This window comes from Mustelus asterias, chromosome 9, assembly GCF_964213995.1.
Source record: "Mustelus asterias chromosome 9, sMusAst1.hap1.1, whole genome shotgun sequence".
NCBI lineage: Eukaryota > Metazoa > Chordata > Chondrichthyes > Carcharhiniformes > Triakidae > Mustelus > Mustelus asterias.
The window spans coordinates 4,505,212-4,523,667 of NC_135809.1; the positions used below are offsets into that span (position 1 = coordinate 4,505,212).

General features: G+C 45.0%; 1 protein-coding gene across 6 annotated transcripts in view; it reads right to left on the reverse strand.

The window, feature by feature from the left end:
• Positions 1-1,170: 1,170 nt before the first annotated feature.
• Positions 1,171-18,456, reverse strand: part of fgfr1op2 (FGFR1 oncogene partner 2) — a 103,702-nt gene continuing 86,416 nt past the window's right edge. The window contains exons 1-6 of one of the 6 annotated variants that reach the window (XM_078219553.1): positions 15,879-15,957; positions 13,056-13,192; positions 8,805-8,922; positions 5,318-5,460; positions 3,392-3,505; positions 1,171-2,063 (exon numbers count right to left, since the gene is read on the reverse strand). In XM_078219553.1, the coding sequence (XP_078075679.1) occupies positions 1,929-2,063; positions 3,392-3,505; positions 5,318-5,460; positions 8,805-8,922; positions 13,056-13,190 (645 nt within the window). In that variant the 5' untranslated portion in view covers positions 13,191-13,192; positions 15,879-15,957 and the 3' untranslated portion in view covers positions 1,171-1,928. Of the gene's footprint in view, positions 2,064-3,391; positions 3,506-5,317; positions 5,461-8,804; positions 8,923-13,055; positions 13,193-13,902; positions 14,087-14,538; positions 14,709-15,355; positions 15,958-18,456 lie in introns of those variants that run through there. The other 5 variants (XM_078219552.1, XM_078219555.1, XM_078219554.1 and 2 more) reach the window with 5 other exon arrangements.

An 18,456-nucleotide genomic window follows, 5' to 3' on the forward strand; every position in this document is an offset into this window, starting at 1 on the left:
AGGTTTATTTGGTAGCAAATACCATAAGCTTTCAGAGCACTGCTCCTTCGTCAGAAGCAGTGCTCCGAAAGCTTATGGTATTTGCTACCAAATAAACCTGTTGGACTTTAACCTGGTGTTGTGAGACTTCTTACTGTGTTTACTCTCCCACTCAGGGAACCAACCTCTATCCTGTGAACCCTCCCCCTGCGAGAATCTGATACGTCTCTAAGGTCACTTCAGTGCCAGAATTCCTTTCCTTTGATAGGGAGACCAAAACTGTTCATTGTATTCCAGGTGTGGCCTAACTTGTCTTGTTTAGTTCTTAGCAAGACTTCACCGGCTTTATACTCCATTCCCTTTGACATAAAGGCCAACATTTCATTTAAATATTCAGCTCAATTCTTCCCACCAAAGTGCATAACTTCACCTCATTATATTCCATCTGCCAAGCTTTGGCCCACTCAAGATGTCATCCTCACCACCTTGCTTTCCCATCTATCCTTGTCATCTGCAAACTTGGATGAGGGAAGTGAATGCATTATCGCCATGTCAAAATATAGATATATTTTGTACAGATTAACAATAGATTGTTTAAAAATGAGCCTAGATGTGAAGTAGAACTCATTCATGATAACCTTTCAATTAATTCCTTCACATTTGTGTAAGTTACCTGGTGTTTTTGGTAATTTAACTGTGGATTTGGTTTAATTCCCATTTGGACTAGAAGAATTCCATGGCTGTTTGCCTGAGGAAACAGGCAGAAAAGTTTCAATTTCCACATCAAACCCCAGATCTAGTTAAAACAATGACAATTGTAAATATTGATGAGGGAACAAAGGAAAATGAAGGTCCACGGCTGAAAGAATTTGCATGCAAACACACCAAATCCCCACCTGTACAAGGTGCAACATGTTTATACTTCCTCTGCCATCTCCTGGAGAGGGGAGGCCAAACACAGATTAATCTATCTGCTTACGGAACGATGAACCAGTGTGAAAATCGTTCGGCAACTTTGGTTTCTCAAGGCAAGAGTATCTGAAGATGTTAAACATTAACCCACTCTTGTCCAAGGGAAGATGGGTAAACAATATAATAAAACTGACAACCCTGCAGATTTTCAGCCTCCGATGGTTCAGCTTTAGTGCCGTTCTTCACCAGTTCAATGTGTAACAGTGTAAGACAGCAGACTTTAATCAATATCTCTTTATTAAAACAAAAATATACACATCCACAGACGTATTGTACAGAAATTGCAGGATTAACCACCCAATCCGAGTTACTGATCTCACATTGTGAATCAACATGGTAAAAAATAGAACTTATTCTATGTAGCGTTGACTAGGAGCAAGTTATTTCACTTCTCCGCCCCTGGTCAGTTAAATTTCTAAAGAATAAATATTTATCCAATTCCAACTGTGATCATCATGTTTAGGTGTTTGGCACAATCTGTTCCTCCTCCTTCTCTCCCCATCTATCAACATTATAAATTACACAGAATTTATTTTTCTTTATATACACACACAGGGGTTTCATAGTTAAGATAGTTGCAAAGGGTAATTGCAAACTAGTGATTGCTTGATTTTCCCTGAGGCCTGTTCTGGTGGCAGCAGCAATGGAGGTTGATTTTTTTAATCTCACTCACCGGCAGGCAACCAGATAGGAATGAGGCTAGACTCTAAACTGAAGATAAAATGCCGGCCGCATTAAACAAAACAAACACATACAGACGGATTTCTTTTCTAAACTAAACAAAGTCAATCATGCAATGAAAAATAATTAGCTACTTCTGTCAGTTTAATTAGCTTGTCATGAAACCCCTTTTAACTTGCAAAAGTTGACAGTAATCTGTACCTATTTGATGGACTGGCTCAGTCAGTTTGGATAGAACATTAACACGTGCTGACACAGAGATTAATAAGTGGAAGCTCGAGGATTTGAGCAATCTTTCAGCTCTTCCACATGCTGAGGTTGGCATTTGTCACCAAGCCGGATAACGATGTATTTTCCGCTAGGTCTTCCTTCAGATAGAGGAAAGATTCTTTGTTTATCTGCAGCACCTCTCTCAAGCCTTTATTTTCAAACTGCAAAGAGACAATTATAGCTTTTATGCAACTGAGCAACCTCGACAATGCCTTCCAAAACAGGTCAACTGAAACTATTACAAAGAATTTTTAATGTTCAATAGCATCCTTCTACTTCCAGTGTCAGAAACACTACACGTTAAACATTATACAGAACAGAACAATCATAATCTTCGGTCAGATTAACCTGAAAATGACAATGCATAGGACTGATTAACTTCTCAAAACAGATCAGTGCAACCAGTGGTCAACACTCGTGCCTCACAGCGCCAGGGACCTGGGTTCAATGTGTGGAGTTTGCACATTCTCCCCGTGTCTGCGTGGGTTTCCTCCGGGTTCTCCCACAGTCCAAAGATGTGCGGGTTAGGTTGATTGGCCATGCTAAATTGACCCTAGTGTCAGGGGGATTAGCAGGGTAAATATGTGGGGTTATGGGAATAGGACCTGGGTGGGATTGTGGTCGGTGCAGACTCGATGGGCCGAATGGCCTCCTCTCCTGTAGGGATTCTATAATACAACTGAACAAAAACCGGAAACCTGACTTGAAACAGAAAATGTCAGAAATGAATCTCTCAGCATCTGTAAAGGTAAAGTACGAGTTAGCACGGGTGGCACAGTGGTTAGCACTACTGCCTCACAGCACCAGGGACCCGGGTTCAATTCTGGCCTTGGGTCACTGTCTGTGCAGAGTTTGCACGTTCTCCCCATGTCTGCATGGGTTTCCTCCGGGTGCTCCGGTTTCCTCCCACTGTCTGAAAGACGTGCTGGTTAGGTGCATTGGCCGTGCTAAAATTGCCTCTTAGTGCCCCAAGATGTGTAGGTTAGCGGGGTCACGGGGATAGAGTGGGAGTGTTAGGCCTGGGTGAGAGTCTTTCGGAGAGTCAGTGCAGACTTGACGAGCCAAATGGCTGACTCCTGCACTGCAGGGATTGTATGGTTTTAAGGGAGTCTGTGTGTCGGGTGTGAAAGGTTCTGTAAAAAGGTTCTGCAACTTTAAATGTCTTATCTGTTTCGAGATGCTGGCTGAACCTGCTGTGTACCGTGTACCCATTTCATGGAGTATAATCAGGTTAATCTTTCAAATAGCTTTTAAAACTGCAAACAGAAGTGTACATGCAGAAGCTGCGAAACAGCAGACATTAAATATGTCAGGTGTCTGATATAGTCTTCTCCTGATAATCGGATAATACATTTTAATGTAGAGAAAGACGTTTATTTGAATTAAACGAGGTAATTACCCGGGTAAAACCAAACTTCAGAGAAAGTTAAGCAACCTTCAATCACGAAGCGACCAATTAGGTTTTCATTCTCGTATTCTACTCACTCACTTCTAATTGAACAATTCTCTCTTGCTCCTTGAACAGCCGTTGCTCATCGAGCTCGATCGCCTTTCTCATCACTGTGGCCATTTCATTGATCTTATCCACGTGGACTTGGAGTTCCTGCAGGGAACAGAGTCAACAGATGAATTCTGCAGCATATAGCAACCACCTACTTTGAATGATCATAATTCAGTCCTAACCAAGCACTGAATTCCAATGTACCAGACCACCTCTTCTGCACATTAACCAATTCACGGAGACACAGGAATTTGCAGTTGACATCCTTGGGGTTACCGCTGACCAGAAGCTCAACTGGACTCGCCACATAAACAGAGTGGTTACAAGAGCAGGTCAGAGGCTAGGAATGCTGCAGCGAGTAACTCACCCCCTGACTTCACAAAGGCTGTCCATCATCTACAAGGCACAAGTCAGGAGAGTAATGGAATACTGGATAAAAACAAATTCCTGCGGATGCTGGAATCTGCTTACCCTCTGATTTCAGCTTCTCTGCCGTTTGGCCATTCACATCTTTTATTCTCTCTGCCACTGGCAGCCCTTTTAAGTTTCTGTGGCTATGACTCATCTTTCATTCCCTCCCCCTGCAGTATAAATATCTCCCACTTTCTCTGCCTTTCCGCTTTGACAAAAGGTCATCTGGACTCAAAACATCAGCTCTTTCTCTCCTTACAGATGCTGCCAGACCTGCTGAGATTTTCCAGCATTTTCTCTTTGGTGTGATGGAATACTCTCCACTTGCCTGGATCAGTGCAGCGCCAACAACACCCAAGAAGCTTCACGCCACTAGGGGAATTTCACAGTAACTTCATTGCAGTGTTAACGTAAGCCTTACTTGTGACTAATAAATAAAAAAAACTTTAACTTTAAAACTTTAAACCAGCCAGGATAAGCAGCACTGCTTGATTGGCACCATATCCACAAAAATCCACTCCCTCCACCACCACTCAGTAGCTGCAGTGTGTACTATCTACAAGATGAGGTGCAGAAATTCACCAAAGATCCTTTGACGGCACCTTCCCAACCCACTTCCATCTAGGACAAGAGCTGCAGATACATGGGAACACCAGCGCCTGCAAGTTCCCCTCCAAGCCACTCACCATCCTGAACTGGAAATACATCACTGTCCCTTTGCAGACCCTTCTAAGATTAATCTACTCTGGGAGCTTTACAGTCTCAGCAAGCTGGAGTCACCCCCAAGCTTCAGAAAGTATAGGTTACGCAATAGCCCTCTGCAACGCTCAACAACCCCAACTCGCCTGCTTTGGGGTGTATTTATTACCATGCTGTTTTGTCAGCGTGCTGAATCAAATGCCACTGCGGTACATTAATAGAATGCAGCATTCAGTTTGAAAACAATCCTGACATATTACAAATAACAGTTCTAATAGAATTGCATTTTTAAAGCAAGTATTTAAATGCTCTTAAGGACCTAGGCAGCACCATATTATATCTCACAGCTGAAATGCTAGACCCTTATATCACAAGTCGTCATTTGGCCGCTGTGCCTGTGTCAGCTCTTTGACAGCGCTTTTCAAATTAGTCTCGCTCCCTCCATTCTTTCCCCAAGGTGCTGAAAATGTTGCCTTTTCAAGTATTTTTTCCAAATCATTTTACGAGTTGCAATTATATCTGCTTCCACTGTCCTTTCAGGCAGCACATTCCAGATCATCAGAACTGCCTACATTTATAAAAAGTGGTTGTCTAATTAACCTTTATTCAAAATTGTGAAAAATGTTAATCTTTGAACTGGATCAGAAGCTTTTTATTATAAAATGCCACAATTCCATTTTGGTGTAATCCAAGAGTAGATTCCCCCTTGGTGAATCATGTTTATTATACAAGGCTGCTTTGACACACAAGACTGTACAGCGTACTTGTTACACAATGGAAGGAAAAAGGAAGCCTGTCACTAACCTTGGAATGCTGTTCCTTCAATTTTGTAATCATCGTAGGATCATCTTTTTTGCTGGCCATTAGCAGGCGGAACATCTGCTCCCTGTACTTACTCATGATCAGCTCCAGGGCAGATTGATGTTCTTCTAGTGATGTCCGCAGTTCTAGGGACACAAAGACAACTCATTGCCAATGTTTCCTGAAAATGCTTTGCACTGTCCTACCACAAGGTCACAGGTATAGGTTGCGAGGTGGTAGATTTAAAACTGAGATGAGGAGGAACTATTTTAAAGTTAAAGTTTATGTATTAGTCAAAAGTCGGCTTACATTAACACTGCAATGTAGTTACTGTGAAAATCCCCTAGTCGCCACACTCCGGCGCCTGTTCGGGTACACTGAGGGAGAATTTAGCATGGCCAATCCACCTCACCAGCGCATCTTTCGGACTGTGGGAGGAAACCGGAGCACCCAGAAGAAACCCACGCAGACGTGGGGAGAACACGTAGACTCCACACAGACAGTAACCCAAGCCGGGAATTGAACCTGGGTCCCTGGTGTTGTAGGACATCAGTGCTAAGTACTGTGCCACCGTGCTGCTCGCAGAGGGTGGTGAATTTTTGGAACTCGCTGCCCCAGAGTGGAGTCTGAATCGTTGAATGGTTTCAAGAAGAAGATAGATAGATTTCTAATTTAAAAAAGGGATAAGGGAATACGGGGACAGGTGGATTTGAGATCAGGGAAAGATCAGCCATGATCTGATTGAACAGACTCGAAGGGCTGAATTTGTCTACTTCTGCTCCTAATTCCTATGTTCCTAAAAGCATTTTGCTTTTTAACCAAGATTCTTACAATACCAACACTCAGAGCAATGTTCACCAAACAAATGCAAAGCCTGAACCAAAGTGGACATGCAAGCACAACATCTGATGGCAGAAATGGGCTTCTGAACATGTAGCCACTAAAGACTTTCCATAGTCTTAGACCAGTGTTTCTCAACCAGCGTTCCCTGAGTACCCCATAAAGGTTTTGTGCAATTTTTAGATAATTTGAAAACTGTACCAGATTGTTCTGACATCGAATCAAAAATAATCATTTACTGAATAGTGTTTAGTTTGTTTTCAATTTTATTTTACTATATGTAGTAGGGAGATTTGTTTAAAGCGCGGATGGATGGATTCCTGATCGGTAAGGGAATTAAGGGTTATGGGGATCAGGCGGGTAAGTGGTACTGATCCACATCAGATCAGCCATGATCTTATTGAATGGCGGGGCAGGCTCGAGGGGCTAGATGGCCTACTCCTGCTCCTATTTCTTATGTTCTTATGAGACAGAGTCGGGGTTCCACGGAATTTCACATATTGTTCGGGATTCTTTTAATAAACCTTTTGATTGAGAATTACAAGTGTTATTGTGTGAAATAAGTGCAGGTTATAAGCTTTGTTCAAGGCAAGCTTTGCTGAGTGATTGAACACAAAAAGCTTTTCAGTTAGTAACTGCCCTGTGAGGATCCTCTGAAATGTTCCAGTGTTTCACAACGGATTGTTTTTGAAGTGGAAGGGCTGTTGTGACATAGGTGACCACAGCAGCCACTTTACGCATGGCTGGATTCCAAAAGACATGTTGGCTGAGAGAGGGAACATCATCTGCAACAGCGGGAGAACTCCCCACTGTTCTTCAAATAGGTATGGGACCTTGAATGTCCAACTGAACCAGCAACATGGGATAACAGTTTAACAAGTCGTTTCAAGGACAATACTTCCAGCAATAAAGTTTTCCCTCAGTAATGCACTAGGCCACCTAACCTAAATTATTGGAATACACTGAAATATGTAATCTAATGATGAGAATACATATATTATGATATACTACATTGATAAATTCAACACTTGTGTTCGGGCAAAATACTGTAAAACTATTGGTGCCAACTGGCTGGAATATCAGAATTGACAGATTGAAGAGAAGCTGACGTGAGTTACCAGCTGCCTGATTTATGAATGATGGGCAACAACCCAATAAAGCATTTCTGTGTAATTAATTTGCTGTGGTTGGTTATTTTGCAAACATTTCAACAGGAAAAGAAAATGGCTAAACCTTTAGGAAGCGGACAAATCACCAATAAATAAGCAGTCAAAAAAATTAGTATGGAAGTATATGAGTTTAGTGTCAGCGCACAAGATGGCCTTGGCTTCACATCATCCAAACGTGGACAATGTAAATTGACCACTAAGGCTCAACGGATTCCTTTACACTGTTAGAGCAGCATTAGGCTCAAAGTGAAATCACTTCCAACAGACGTTACAGTTGGAGTATAAATGCTCCTCACTGATCCTTTACGCTCAATTATCTTTCGGCTGTTGAATTCCTGTCTTGGAACAGCTTATTAATGATAAAACTCAGATATTCAGAAATTTCAAACAAATCCGGTTCCATGCAGATTGTTTCATTTTGCATTCGGCAAAACTCGACAAAGTCTGATTTTGTTTTCATGGAAAGAAATCATAGAAACCCTACAGTGCAGAAGGAGGACATTCGGCCCATCGAGTCTGCACCGACCACAATCTCACCCAGGCCCTACCCCCACATATTTACCCGCTAATCCCTCTAACCTACGCATCTCAGGACTCTACGGGGCAATTTTTAACTTGGCCAATCAACCTAACCCGCACATCTTTGGATTGTGGGAGGAAACCGGAGCACCCGGAGGAAACCCACACAGACACGAGGAGAATGTGCAAACTCCACACAGACAGTGACCCAAGCCGGGAATCGAACCCAAGTCCCCGGAGCTGTGAAGCAGCAGTGCTAACCACTGTGCTACCGTGCCGCCCCAATGTTTTAATATCAGCAAAATAATTAATGGACTAAACTGAATATTTAGCAGTCCTGGCTTCTGTTATCAGGTCTTTCACATTAAGACCAAAGGAGAGGGACCTAATGGTCATTCAGCCTGGTCCACAATTCAATCTGATGCCATCTCATCTCTATCTAAACTTCATTTATCTCTTCACTTTACTTGGCAAAAATTCATCATTTGCAGTCTTGAAAAATTCAATTGTCCCCTCCAGCTCTCATTAGATAATGACTTTTGCACATATAAAGAGGCACTTTAAGAGGCACTCACCTCTGTTAATTAGTTCATTGATTTTTTTTATTTGGTTCAAAACATTAAAGAGACTCTAAGTTAGGAGCTCTACATCTGTAATGTCTCACATTGTGAATAAGTCTAAACCGGAGTAAAGACCGACTTCTGGTCTCTGCCTTCACCAACTGCCATTAGAATTTGAACACTAAATAGCTGAGCTTTGATTTTAAGCTTGCTCCCCACCAGTAAAAAATACATTTATTTCTGACTTCAATAACAAATTGCTTCATCATTTTCAATATCTTGATTATCAAGAATTCCGATGTGCAGAAATAAAATATATTTACTGAATTGCCTCAGTGACGAATGGCACATCGAGTGAGTGCCTCTCAATTAATTTTATTAATAGACACAATGAAGATTCACCTTTGTTTTCCTGCTGTAGGTCTCTGATTTGCCTGTTCTCCTGCTGGATTCCCATCACAAGGGTGGAGCGGGGTCGGTGCCTGGCCACTTCATTTAATTCCTGAATGTCTTCCTGGTACTGAATAACAGAAGAAGGCTTGCGATTCTCCTCAAACACAACAACATAAAAAAAGTGACAAGTCCACAGTATTTGGTTCTGACTACCCTGCCCACAGAAGTAGGTCACCATGCAATGTTATTAGCTGAGTGAGTCTGACACAGCAAGTTAAGGGGGGTGGAGTCTGGCCTGTCCCACAAATCTGCTTCTCTCAGTTTGAGACGGGCAGTGGGAAGTAGGATGGTGAGAGAAAGAGAAAAAGCGTGTTATCTTGCAAGAAGGAACAACTATTATCTACTTTATCAAGGACACATTTCCTGCTGTTTGATGACCAAGCGGAATTAATAATGGTCTTGGAGATGTCTGCTCACAGACCATCCTAGTATTTTTGCGGAACAAAAGTATATTCAACTGTTATTTCCAACTAACGAGTGGTGATAGTTCTAAATTAAACACAAATTATTTAGATAGCGGTGACATTTAAATACAATACCATGGTCTCTGCTGTAATAATCTGAAACCTTGTCCCCAAGAGGCCAAACATGGTCTCATTGATCATCTGATGGGACTCTGGACGTTTGACTAGACAACTCTTTCTGACCGTCAGCTTTTCCTTGGTGAACCATATAGAACATAGAAAGAGGCCATTTGGCCCAAAGAGTCGGTGCTGATGTTTAGGCACTACACGGATCTCCTCACATTCTATCTACATCTTTTCAGCTGATCCTTCTCTTCCCTTTTCTCTCACATACTCGTCTTGTTTCCTTCTGATAACATCCAAGCTATTTGTGTCAACCACTTCCTGCCGTAGCAAGTTCCACATTTCAACCACACTCTGGGTAAAGGAATTTCTCCTCAATTCACTGTTGGATTTATTGGCCCATAACTTCCTGTACCCCAATGATACGCTGTGGAATCTCTTTAGGGAGTTTTTATATAAGGGTTTACCAGGCAATTGTCAAGGAGGGTGGCACGGTGGCACAGTGGCTAGCACTGCTGCCTCACAGCGCCAGGGACCCAGATTCAATTGCAGCCTCAGGTCACTGTCTGTGCGGAATTTGCATGTTCTCCCCATGTCTGCGTGGGTTTCCTCCGGGTGCTCCGGTTTCCTCCCATACTCCAAAGATTTTCGGGTTAGGTTGATTGGCCATGCTAAATTGCCCCTTAATGGCGGGGGATTAGCAGGATAAATATGTAGGGTTATGGGGATAGGGCCCGGGTGGGATTGTGGTCAGTGCAGACTCGATGGGCCGAATGGCCTCCTTCTGCACTGTAGGGATTCTATGATGTGCTAACCTCCTTTGGACAGCTGGGCTGGGAAACATCCGACAGAAGTAATTGAAATTACTTCAGATGGTTCTGCCAGTTTTACCCTGAGTTACTCTGAAAGAGTTAGAAGGGGAAAAAAAACACAAGACCAGAGTAACTATTTAAACACCCAGACCCAATCTCGCAGGGGGCACCGCGCACATATATCATCACCCTGCCCCTGGGGACCAGCACAGCACCCCTGACACCCCCCCCCCCCCCCCCCCCCTCCGGCTAATCATAGAAATCATAGAAACCCTACAGTGCAGAAGGAGGCCATTCGGCCCATCGAGTCTGCACCGACCACAATCCCACCCAGGCCCTACCCCCATATCCCTACATATTTACCCACTAATCCCTCTAACCTAGACATGTAATTAAGGGATACGGAGATAGTGCGGGTAGATGATCAGACATTATCTTACTGAATGGTGGAGCAGGCTCAATGGGCTGGAGGGGCTACCCTATTCCTTACATTCTTATCTCTTACAGTAATCTGTGTGAACAACGTACATTCATATCGTGACTTTGTGGTGAAACCTCACAAGGTGTTTCACAGGAGCATTGCAAAACACTGAGCCATATAAAGAGATATTAATTCACAAAACCAAAATCATAGTCAACAAGTAGGTTTTAATGAGGAAAGTGATGTAGAGAGGCAGAAAGGTTTAATCATAGAATCCCTATAGTACAGAAGGCGGCCATTCAGCCCATCAAGTCTGTACCGACCACAATCCCACTCAGGCCCTATTCCCGTAACCCCACACATTTACCCTGCTACTCCCCCTGACAGTAGGGTCAATTTAGCATAGCACATCGACCTAACCAGCACATCTTTGGACTGTGGGAGGAAACCGGAGCACCCGGAGGAAACCCACACAGACACGGGGAGAACATGCAAACTCCACACAGGCAGTGACCCGAGCCGGGAACTGAACCCAGGTTCCTGGCGCTGTGAGGCAGCAGGGCTAACCACTGTACCACCGTGCCAACCACTGCCACTTTTTAGTGAGGGAATTCCAGAGTTTAGGGTCTAGGCACAGCCACCAATGGTGGAGCGATTATAACTGGGAATATACGAGAGATCAGAATTAGAGTCCTGAAATACCTTGCGACTGGAGATCACAGAGAGAGGGAGCAGTCATTTAAAGTCAAGATGTTTCTCGACCTGGAGCCCATGTTAAATCAGTGAACACAGGTGATAGATGAATGGGGCTTGCTGCAAATTAAGGCATTTTAGATGACCAGAGGATAGAATGTGGGAGACCATCCAGGAGTGTGACAGGATAGTCGTGTCTCGAGGTAACAAAGGCTGAATGAGGGTTTCAGCAGCAGATGAGCAGAGACAGGAAGGAAGAGCAGCAATGTTCTGGAAGTGGAAATAGGCAGTCTTAGTGATGGCACAAATGAGCTTGGAAGCTCATCTCAGGATCAAATGTGACAGCAAGGTTGCGAACAGATTGGTTTAATCTCAGATTTCTGCCAAGGAGAGGGCGGAAGTTGCTGACTAGGGAATGGAGTTTGGAACAGGGACCAAGAACGACAGCTTCAGTCTTCCCAATATTTGAATAAAGAACATCAACTTGTGATAACCATGTGCAACATTGACACCGAGCTTAGTGTATAGGTACTATATTGATTTATTAATACTATATATTATAAATATATAATTATTTATACAACATATAGTACAAAGTAACTAGCCAGTTAACTCCTTACTGACATCGGGATCCTGCTATGCACAAAATGGCTGCTGTTTTTGCCTGCATAATAAGTAATTGGAATTGAAAATTAACAACTGATTATGAAGTGTTTTGGTTATTTCTGAGAGACATGTTAAGTTACCGTGTATGTTGTACCTTCCCTTTTAATCTGTTATCTCAATGCTCCCATTATCAACAACTATTAGAGACAGTCCAAAGATGTGCAGGTTAGGTTGATTGGCCATGCTAGAATTGCCCCTTAGTGTCCTGGGATGCGTAGGTTAGAGGGATTAGTGGGTAAATATCTGGGGGTAGGGCCTGGGTGGGATTGTGGTCGGTGCAGACTCGATGGGCCGAATGGCCTCCTTCTGCATTGTAGGGTTTCTATGTTTCTATTCATGAGTATTTTACTTCTATCCACGAATTCTGCTGCTCAAAATGAACTCGCGATCAAAGAGTTAAATGCATAGACACATATTGTGTGTTTTTCATTTGAGTGCAAACAGTTTGAACATTTCAAATGTTCACCCACTGCTCTTTGCTAATATCCTAGCAACAACCTCCTAAATTGATCTGTCATTCTGAACGTAATAATGAGTGAACAGGGACAGATTTGTGGAAGCAATTCCACATTAAGACTGTTTATATAATAAGACTCTATTCTAGGATTCTATAAGTCCCATCCAATTCACCATATGCACTGAAGCAGCCAAGCAATTTCTAAATGTTTATTATTTAAAGATGCAGCACACTCACACTAAAACAGTGCAATTATTTGTACAAAAGCATCGATCAGGCGTACTTTTCCCTTTTATGTGCCTCATGATGGCAGCTGTTCAAAAGATTAAGTTTTTCCGATATCCTTATGTTAATCGGCTTCACATTATGCTTCACAAAACTTCCTTCATTCAAACCAGACGTGTTTCGTAAATCAGGCAAGTGGGATTTCTCAAAGAAAGCCGCACTCCAAATTAAGATGCAGGAAATGCCCAGACTAACAGTGCCATATCAAACACCCAAGCTTTAAAACTTTCACCAACATATCTCCACCACCCAGATCACTTACAACGTACCAGATATTTTAAAAGAAAGCTGAAATGCGAGCTGACCGGGATTGCAGAGTAACTGCTGTACATCACTCACCTGTTTCATGGCCTCCACCCTTTTGTTAAGGGCAGTGGTCTGTTCAATGAGAGCTTCTGCTGCACTGTCATGTTCTTTCAGCCGTTCTACCAGCGCTTTCGCATCAGCCAGAACCTTTTCTATAGTACAACTCATTTCTGCAAAAGGAACGGTGGCTTTAATGGGCACCTTTGCATGTAGCTCATCGAACATGCCAAAACATTGCAAGTGCAACAGATTGCTTTGGAGTGTACAATCAAAGGGCACAGAGTGAGATAATTCAGCCCATCTTGTCTGCTGAGGCACGAAGTAAAAGCTCTCTAATTAGTCCTTTTCTCTCCCATGCCCTTGCAAACATTCCTTTTCAAGCATAAAGGCCACACTAAGGTTAAGCAGAGTTGTGTCACGTAGATAAGCATGGGAATCCGCCGCATGCAAGGCAAGGTCACATAAAGAACAATTGGGTGAACTGGTCAGCTTTCATGTGGAGATGCTGGCGTTGGACTGGAGTGGGTACAGTAAGAAGTTTCACAACAGGTGCCGGAGAGTGGCAACTAGGGGATTTTCACAGTAACTTAATTCCTGTGTTAATGTAAGCCTACTTGTGACACTAATAAATAAACTTAAACAACACTGGGTTAAAGTCCAACAGGTTTATTTGGAATCATGAGATTTGGAGCGCTGCTCCTTCCTCAGGTGAGTGGATGAACTCACCTGATAAAAGAGCAGCGCTCCGAAAGCTCGTGATTCCCAATAAACCTGTTGGACTTTAATCTGGTGTTGTGAGACCTCTTACTGTGGTCAGCTTTCAGTAGAGTTGTAGGTGTGAAACATTGGTTATAAAACAGGATCTTCAAAGACTACCTACCATAATGTTAAAACAGGCAGATGGGACCATTGGTTATTTCACTGGAGCGTACCTCTGATGACGCAGCACTCTCTCAGTGCTGCGTTGGAGCAGTAGGCTTCGTGTTTGGGTCTTGCAGTAGCACTTGAACCCATCACATTTGTAAGGGTCCCAATGGTTGTGATGAAAGAAAATCCTTCAACTGCTTCAGAGAACAATTTAACCAAAATAAGTTTTTAACAAACTTGGGGTAGTGTTGCAAAAATCCTCATGTTTTAATCACCACTGCACTGACCTAATTACCAGCGTTCCAATTAAATCGGATTTTCATTTCAATGGCTAAGACAGTTGCTGTTTTGTACCAGATCTGCAGCAACAGTGGTTCACAATCCATATCTAATGAAAGGTCACAGATCTGTTTCTCTCTCCACAGATGCTGCCTGACCTGCTGAGTATTCCAGCACTTTCTGTTTTTATTTCAGAATCCCAGCATCGACATTATTTTGCTACTGCGTCACATTTATAATGAGGTTGTCTGTGCTCCTGGTTAGAGGTCTTGTGGTTGCAAGAGAACTTATTCCCCAGTCACATTGCACGTCGTGCATTATCAAAGCTCGGCATGCAAAAACAAATATAGCAGTTAAGCTCCAAACATACCATAAGCACTTTATAAACACAGGGGGAGACACAGGCCGGCAGGACATGGAACATGGGGGTTAGGTGCAAGAGCAGAGAGCTCAGGCAAGGGGGGAGAGCTTGGGTAAATATCAGAGTTTTACAGCACAAAAATAGGCTCTTCAGCCCATCATGTCTGGACCAGCCATCAAGTACCTATCTACGCTCATCCAATTTTCCAGCAATTTGTCCATAGCCTTGTATGCTATGGCAAGTGCTCATCTAAATGCTTCTTAAATGTTGCGGGTTCCTGCCTCTCCCAACCTTTCAGGCAATGAGTTCCAGATTCCCACCACCCTCTGGGTGAAAAGGTTTTTCCTCAAATCTCCTGCCCATTACCTTAAATCTGTGCCCCCTGGTTATTGACCCCTCTGCTAAGGGGAAAAGTTTCATCCGATCAATATCCCGTAATTTTATACATCTCAATTAGGTCCCCCCTCAGCCTTCTCTGCTCCAAGGAAAACAACCCCAGCCTCTCTTCATAACTGAGACACTCCAGCCCAGGCAACATCCTGACGAAGGGTCATCCAGATTCAACACGCTGGCTCTATTCTCTCTCCACAAATGCTGTCAGACCTGCTGAGATTTTCCAGTGTTAAACCTGGTGAATCTCCTCTGCACCCTCTCCAGTGCAATCGCATCCTTCCAATAGTGTGGGAACCAGAACTGCACACAGTGCTCCAGCTGTGACCTTTCCAGTGTTTTATAAAGCTCCATCATAACCTCCCTGCTCTGGTACTCTCTGCCCCCTGGTAATAAAGGCAAGTCTCCCATATGTTTTCTTAACCGCCTTATCTACCTGTCCCGCTGCCTTCAGTATCCAGGGGCATGAACCCAAAGATCCATCTGGTCCTCTGGACTCCCCAGTGGAGGAGGTGGCGGGGCATTGGGGATGGAGGGGGAGGCTTTGGGGTGAAGGGGGGGGGGGGGTCACAGACGTGGGCAGGTTGGGGGTGAGGGGTCACAGGAGGGTTGGGGTGAGGTGGGGTTAGGGGAAGGGGGTGAGGGACGTTCGGGGTCACAGGAGGGTTGAGGGGTCAGGGAGGGGGGAGCTCAGGGTTAGGGGGGGCTCGGGGTTGGGGGGGCTCGGGGTTGGGGGGGCTCGGGGTCAGGGAGGGGGCTCAGGGTCGGGGGGGGGCTCGGGGTCAGGGGGGGGCTCGGGGTCAGGTGCCCTTTAGCCCCTGCGCCGCGGACCGGGACACCCCGTGTGGCGCCATCTTCAGCCGCGGCGCCATTTCCCCGGCTCCCCGCGGGCGGTGTCCGGGGCCGGGATCTCCCTGTCTCTCCCTCCACCCCCGGAGCCGCTCTCCTGCCGCCCTCACCTCATTTGGCCGCCGCTTCCATGAAGCTCCCGCCCGGAACCGGAAACCGCGCCAACACCGCGCCTGCGCGCCGCGCAGTGACCGCCGGGAGCTGTGGTCCCCACACAGTGCGCATGCGCGCATGTCTCCTCCAGAGCAGAGGGGGCGCTGTGAGCAGTGGGTGTCATGATGTGGAGATGCCGGCGTTGGACTGGGGTAAACACAGTAAGAAGTTTAACAACACCAGGTTAAAGTCCAACAGGTTTATTTGGTAGCAAAAGCCACACAAGCTTTCGAGGCTCTGAGCCCCTTCTTCAGGTGAGTGGGAATTCTGTTCACAAACAGAGTTTATAAAGACACAGACTCAATTTACATGAATAATGGTTGGAATGCGAATACTTACAACTAATCCAGTCTTTAAGAAACAAAACAATGGGAGTGGAGAGAGCATCAAGACAGGCTAAAAAGATGTGTATTGTCTCCAGACAAGACAGCCAGTGAAACTCTGCAGGTCCACGCAACTGTGGGAGTTACAAATAGTGTGACATAAATTCTGATTCTAGGATCGCATGATAAAGACTCAGGAGGAAAAAAGCAGAAATATTTATGTGAAATAGTGTGACATAAACCCAATATCCCGGTTGAGGCCGTCCTTGTGTGTGCGGAACCTGGCTATCAGTTTCTGCTCCGCGACTCTGCGCTGTCGTGTGTCGCGAAGGCCGCCTTGGAGAACGCTTACCCGAATATCAGAGGCCGAATGCCCGTGACCGCTGAAGTGCTCCCCAACAGGAAGAGAACAGTCTTGCCTGGTGATTGTCGAGCGGTGTTCATTCATCCGTTGTCGCAGCGTCTGCATAGTTTCCCCAATGTACCATGCCTCGGGACATCCTTTCTTGCAGCGTATCAGGTAGACAACGTTGGCCGAGTTGCAAGAGTATGTACCGTGTACCTGGTGGATGGTGTTCTCACGTGAGATGATGGCATCTGTGTCGATGATCCGGCACGTCTTGCAGAGGTTGCTGTGGCAGGGTTGACCAACCGCACCGACCTCCTCAGAAGACAAACACGGGACACAGTGGACAGAGTACCCTTCGTTGTCCAGTACTTCCCCGGAGCGGAGAAGCTACGGCATCTCCTCCGGAGCCTTCAACATGTCATTGATGAAGACAAACATCTCGCCAAGGCCATCCCCACACCCCCACTTCTTGCCTTCAAACAACCGCACAACCTCAAACAGACCATTGTCCGCAGCAAACTACCCAGCCTTCAGGAGAACAGTGACCAAGACACCACACAACCCTGCCACAGCAACCTCTGCAAGACGTGCCGGATCATCGACACAGATGCCATCATCTCACGTGAGAACACCATCCACCAGGTACACGGTACATACTCTTGCAACTCGGCCAACGTTGTCTACCTGATACGCTGCAAGAAAGGATGTCCCGAGGCATGGTACATTGGGGAAACTATGCAGACGCTGCGACAACGGATGAATGAACACCGCTCGACAATCACCAGGCAAGACTGTTTTCTTCCTGTTGGGGAGCACTTCAGCGGTCACGGGCATTCGGCCTCTGATATTCGGGTAAGCGTTCTCCAAGGCGGCCTTCGCGACACACGACAGCGCAGAGTCGCGGAGCAGAAACTGATAGCCAGGTTCCGCACACACAAGGACGGCCTCAACCGGGATATTGGGTTTATGTCACACTATTTCACATAAATATTTCTGCTTTTTTCCTCCTGAGTCTTTATCATGCGATCCTAGAATCAGAATTTATGTCACACTATTTGTAACTCCCACAGTTGCGTGGACCTGCAGAGTTTCACTGGCTGTCTTGTCTGGAGACAATACACATCTTTTTAGCCTGTCTTGATGCTCTCTCCACTCCCATTGTTTTGTTTCTTAAAGACTGGATTAGTTGTAAGTATTCGCATTCCAACCATTATTCATGTAAATTGAGTCTGTGTCTTATAAGTTCTGTTTGTGAACAGAATTCCCACTCACCTGAAGAAGGGGCTCAGAGCCTCGAAAGCTTGTGTGGCTTTTGCTACCAAATAAACCTGTTGGACTTTAACCTGGTGTTGTTAAACTTCTAGCAGTGGGTGCAGCAGCAGCTCAGGAGGCTGGGCAGGGGGAGCAGGGATGGTGAAAGGGGCATTTACATTGACATTGTGGAGCTGGGCTGCACATCAGTGATGACCCCAAAATGTGCCAGTTAGGTGGATTGGCCACGCTAAATTGCCCCTTAGCGTCAGCAGGATTAGCGGGGTGAATATGTGGGGTTACGGGGATAGGGTGGGATAGTTGTTGATGCAGGCTCGATGGGCTGAATGGCCACCTTCTGCACTGTAGGGATTCCATGAATGGCAGAACAGGCTGAAGGGGCTAAATGGCCTCCTGCTAAATCTTGTTCTTCAGCACAGTAACCTAAGAACACAAGTTCAACACAGCAGCCCCGATGCCTCCCATTCTTCATCATCCAACATCACCATATCTGTTGCAAGTATAATGACAGCAGTCGCCATTAGTGTGTGTTTCTGTGAGGGGCTTTATTCTACTGATCTTAAGACATCTTATTGACACCCTTATTGGTGA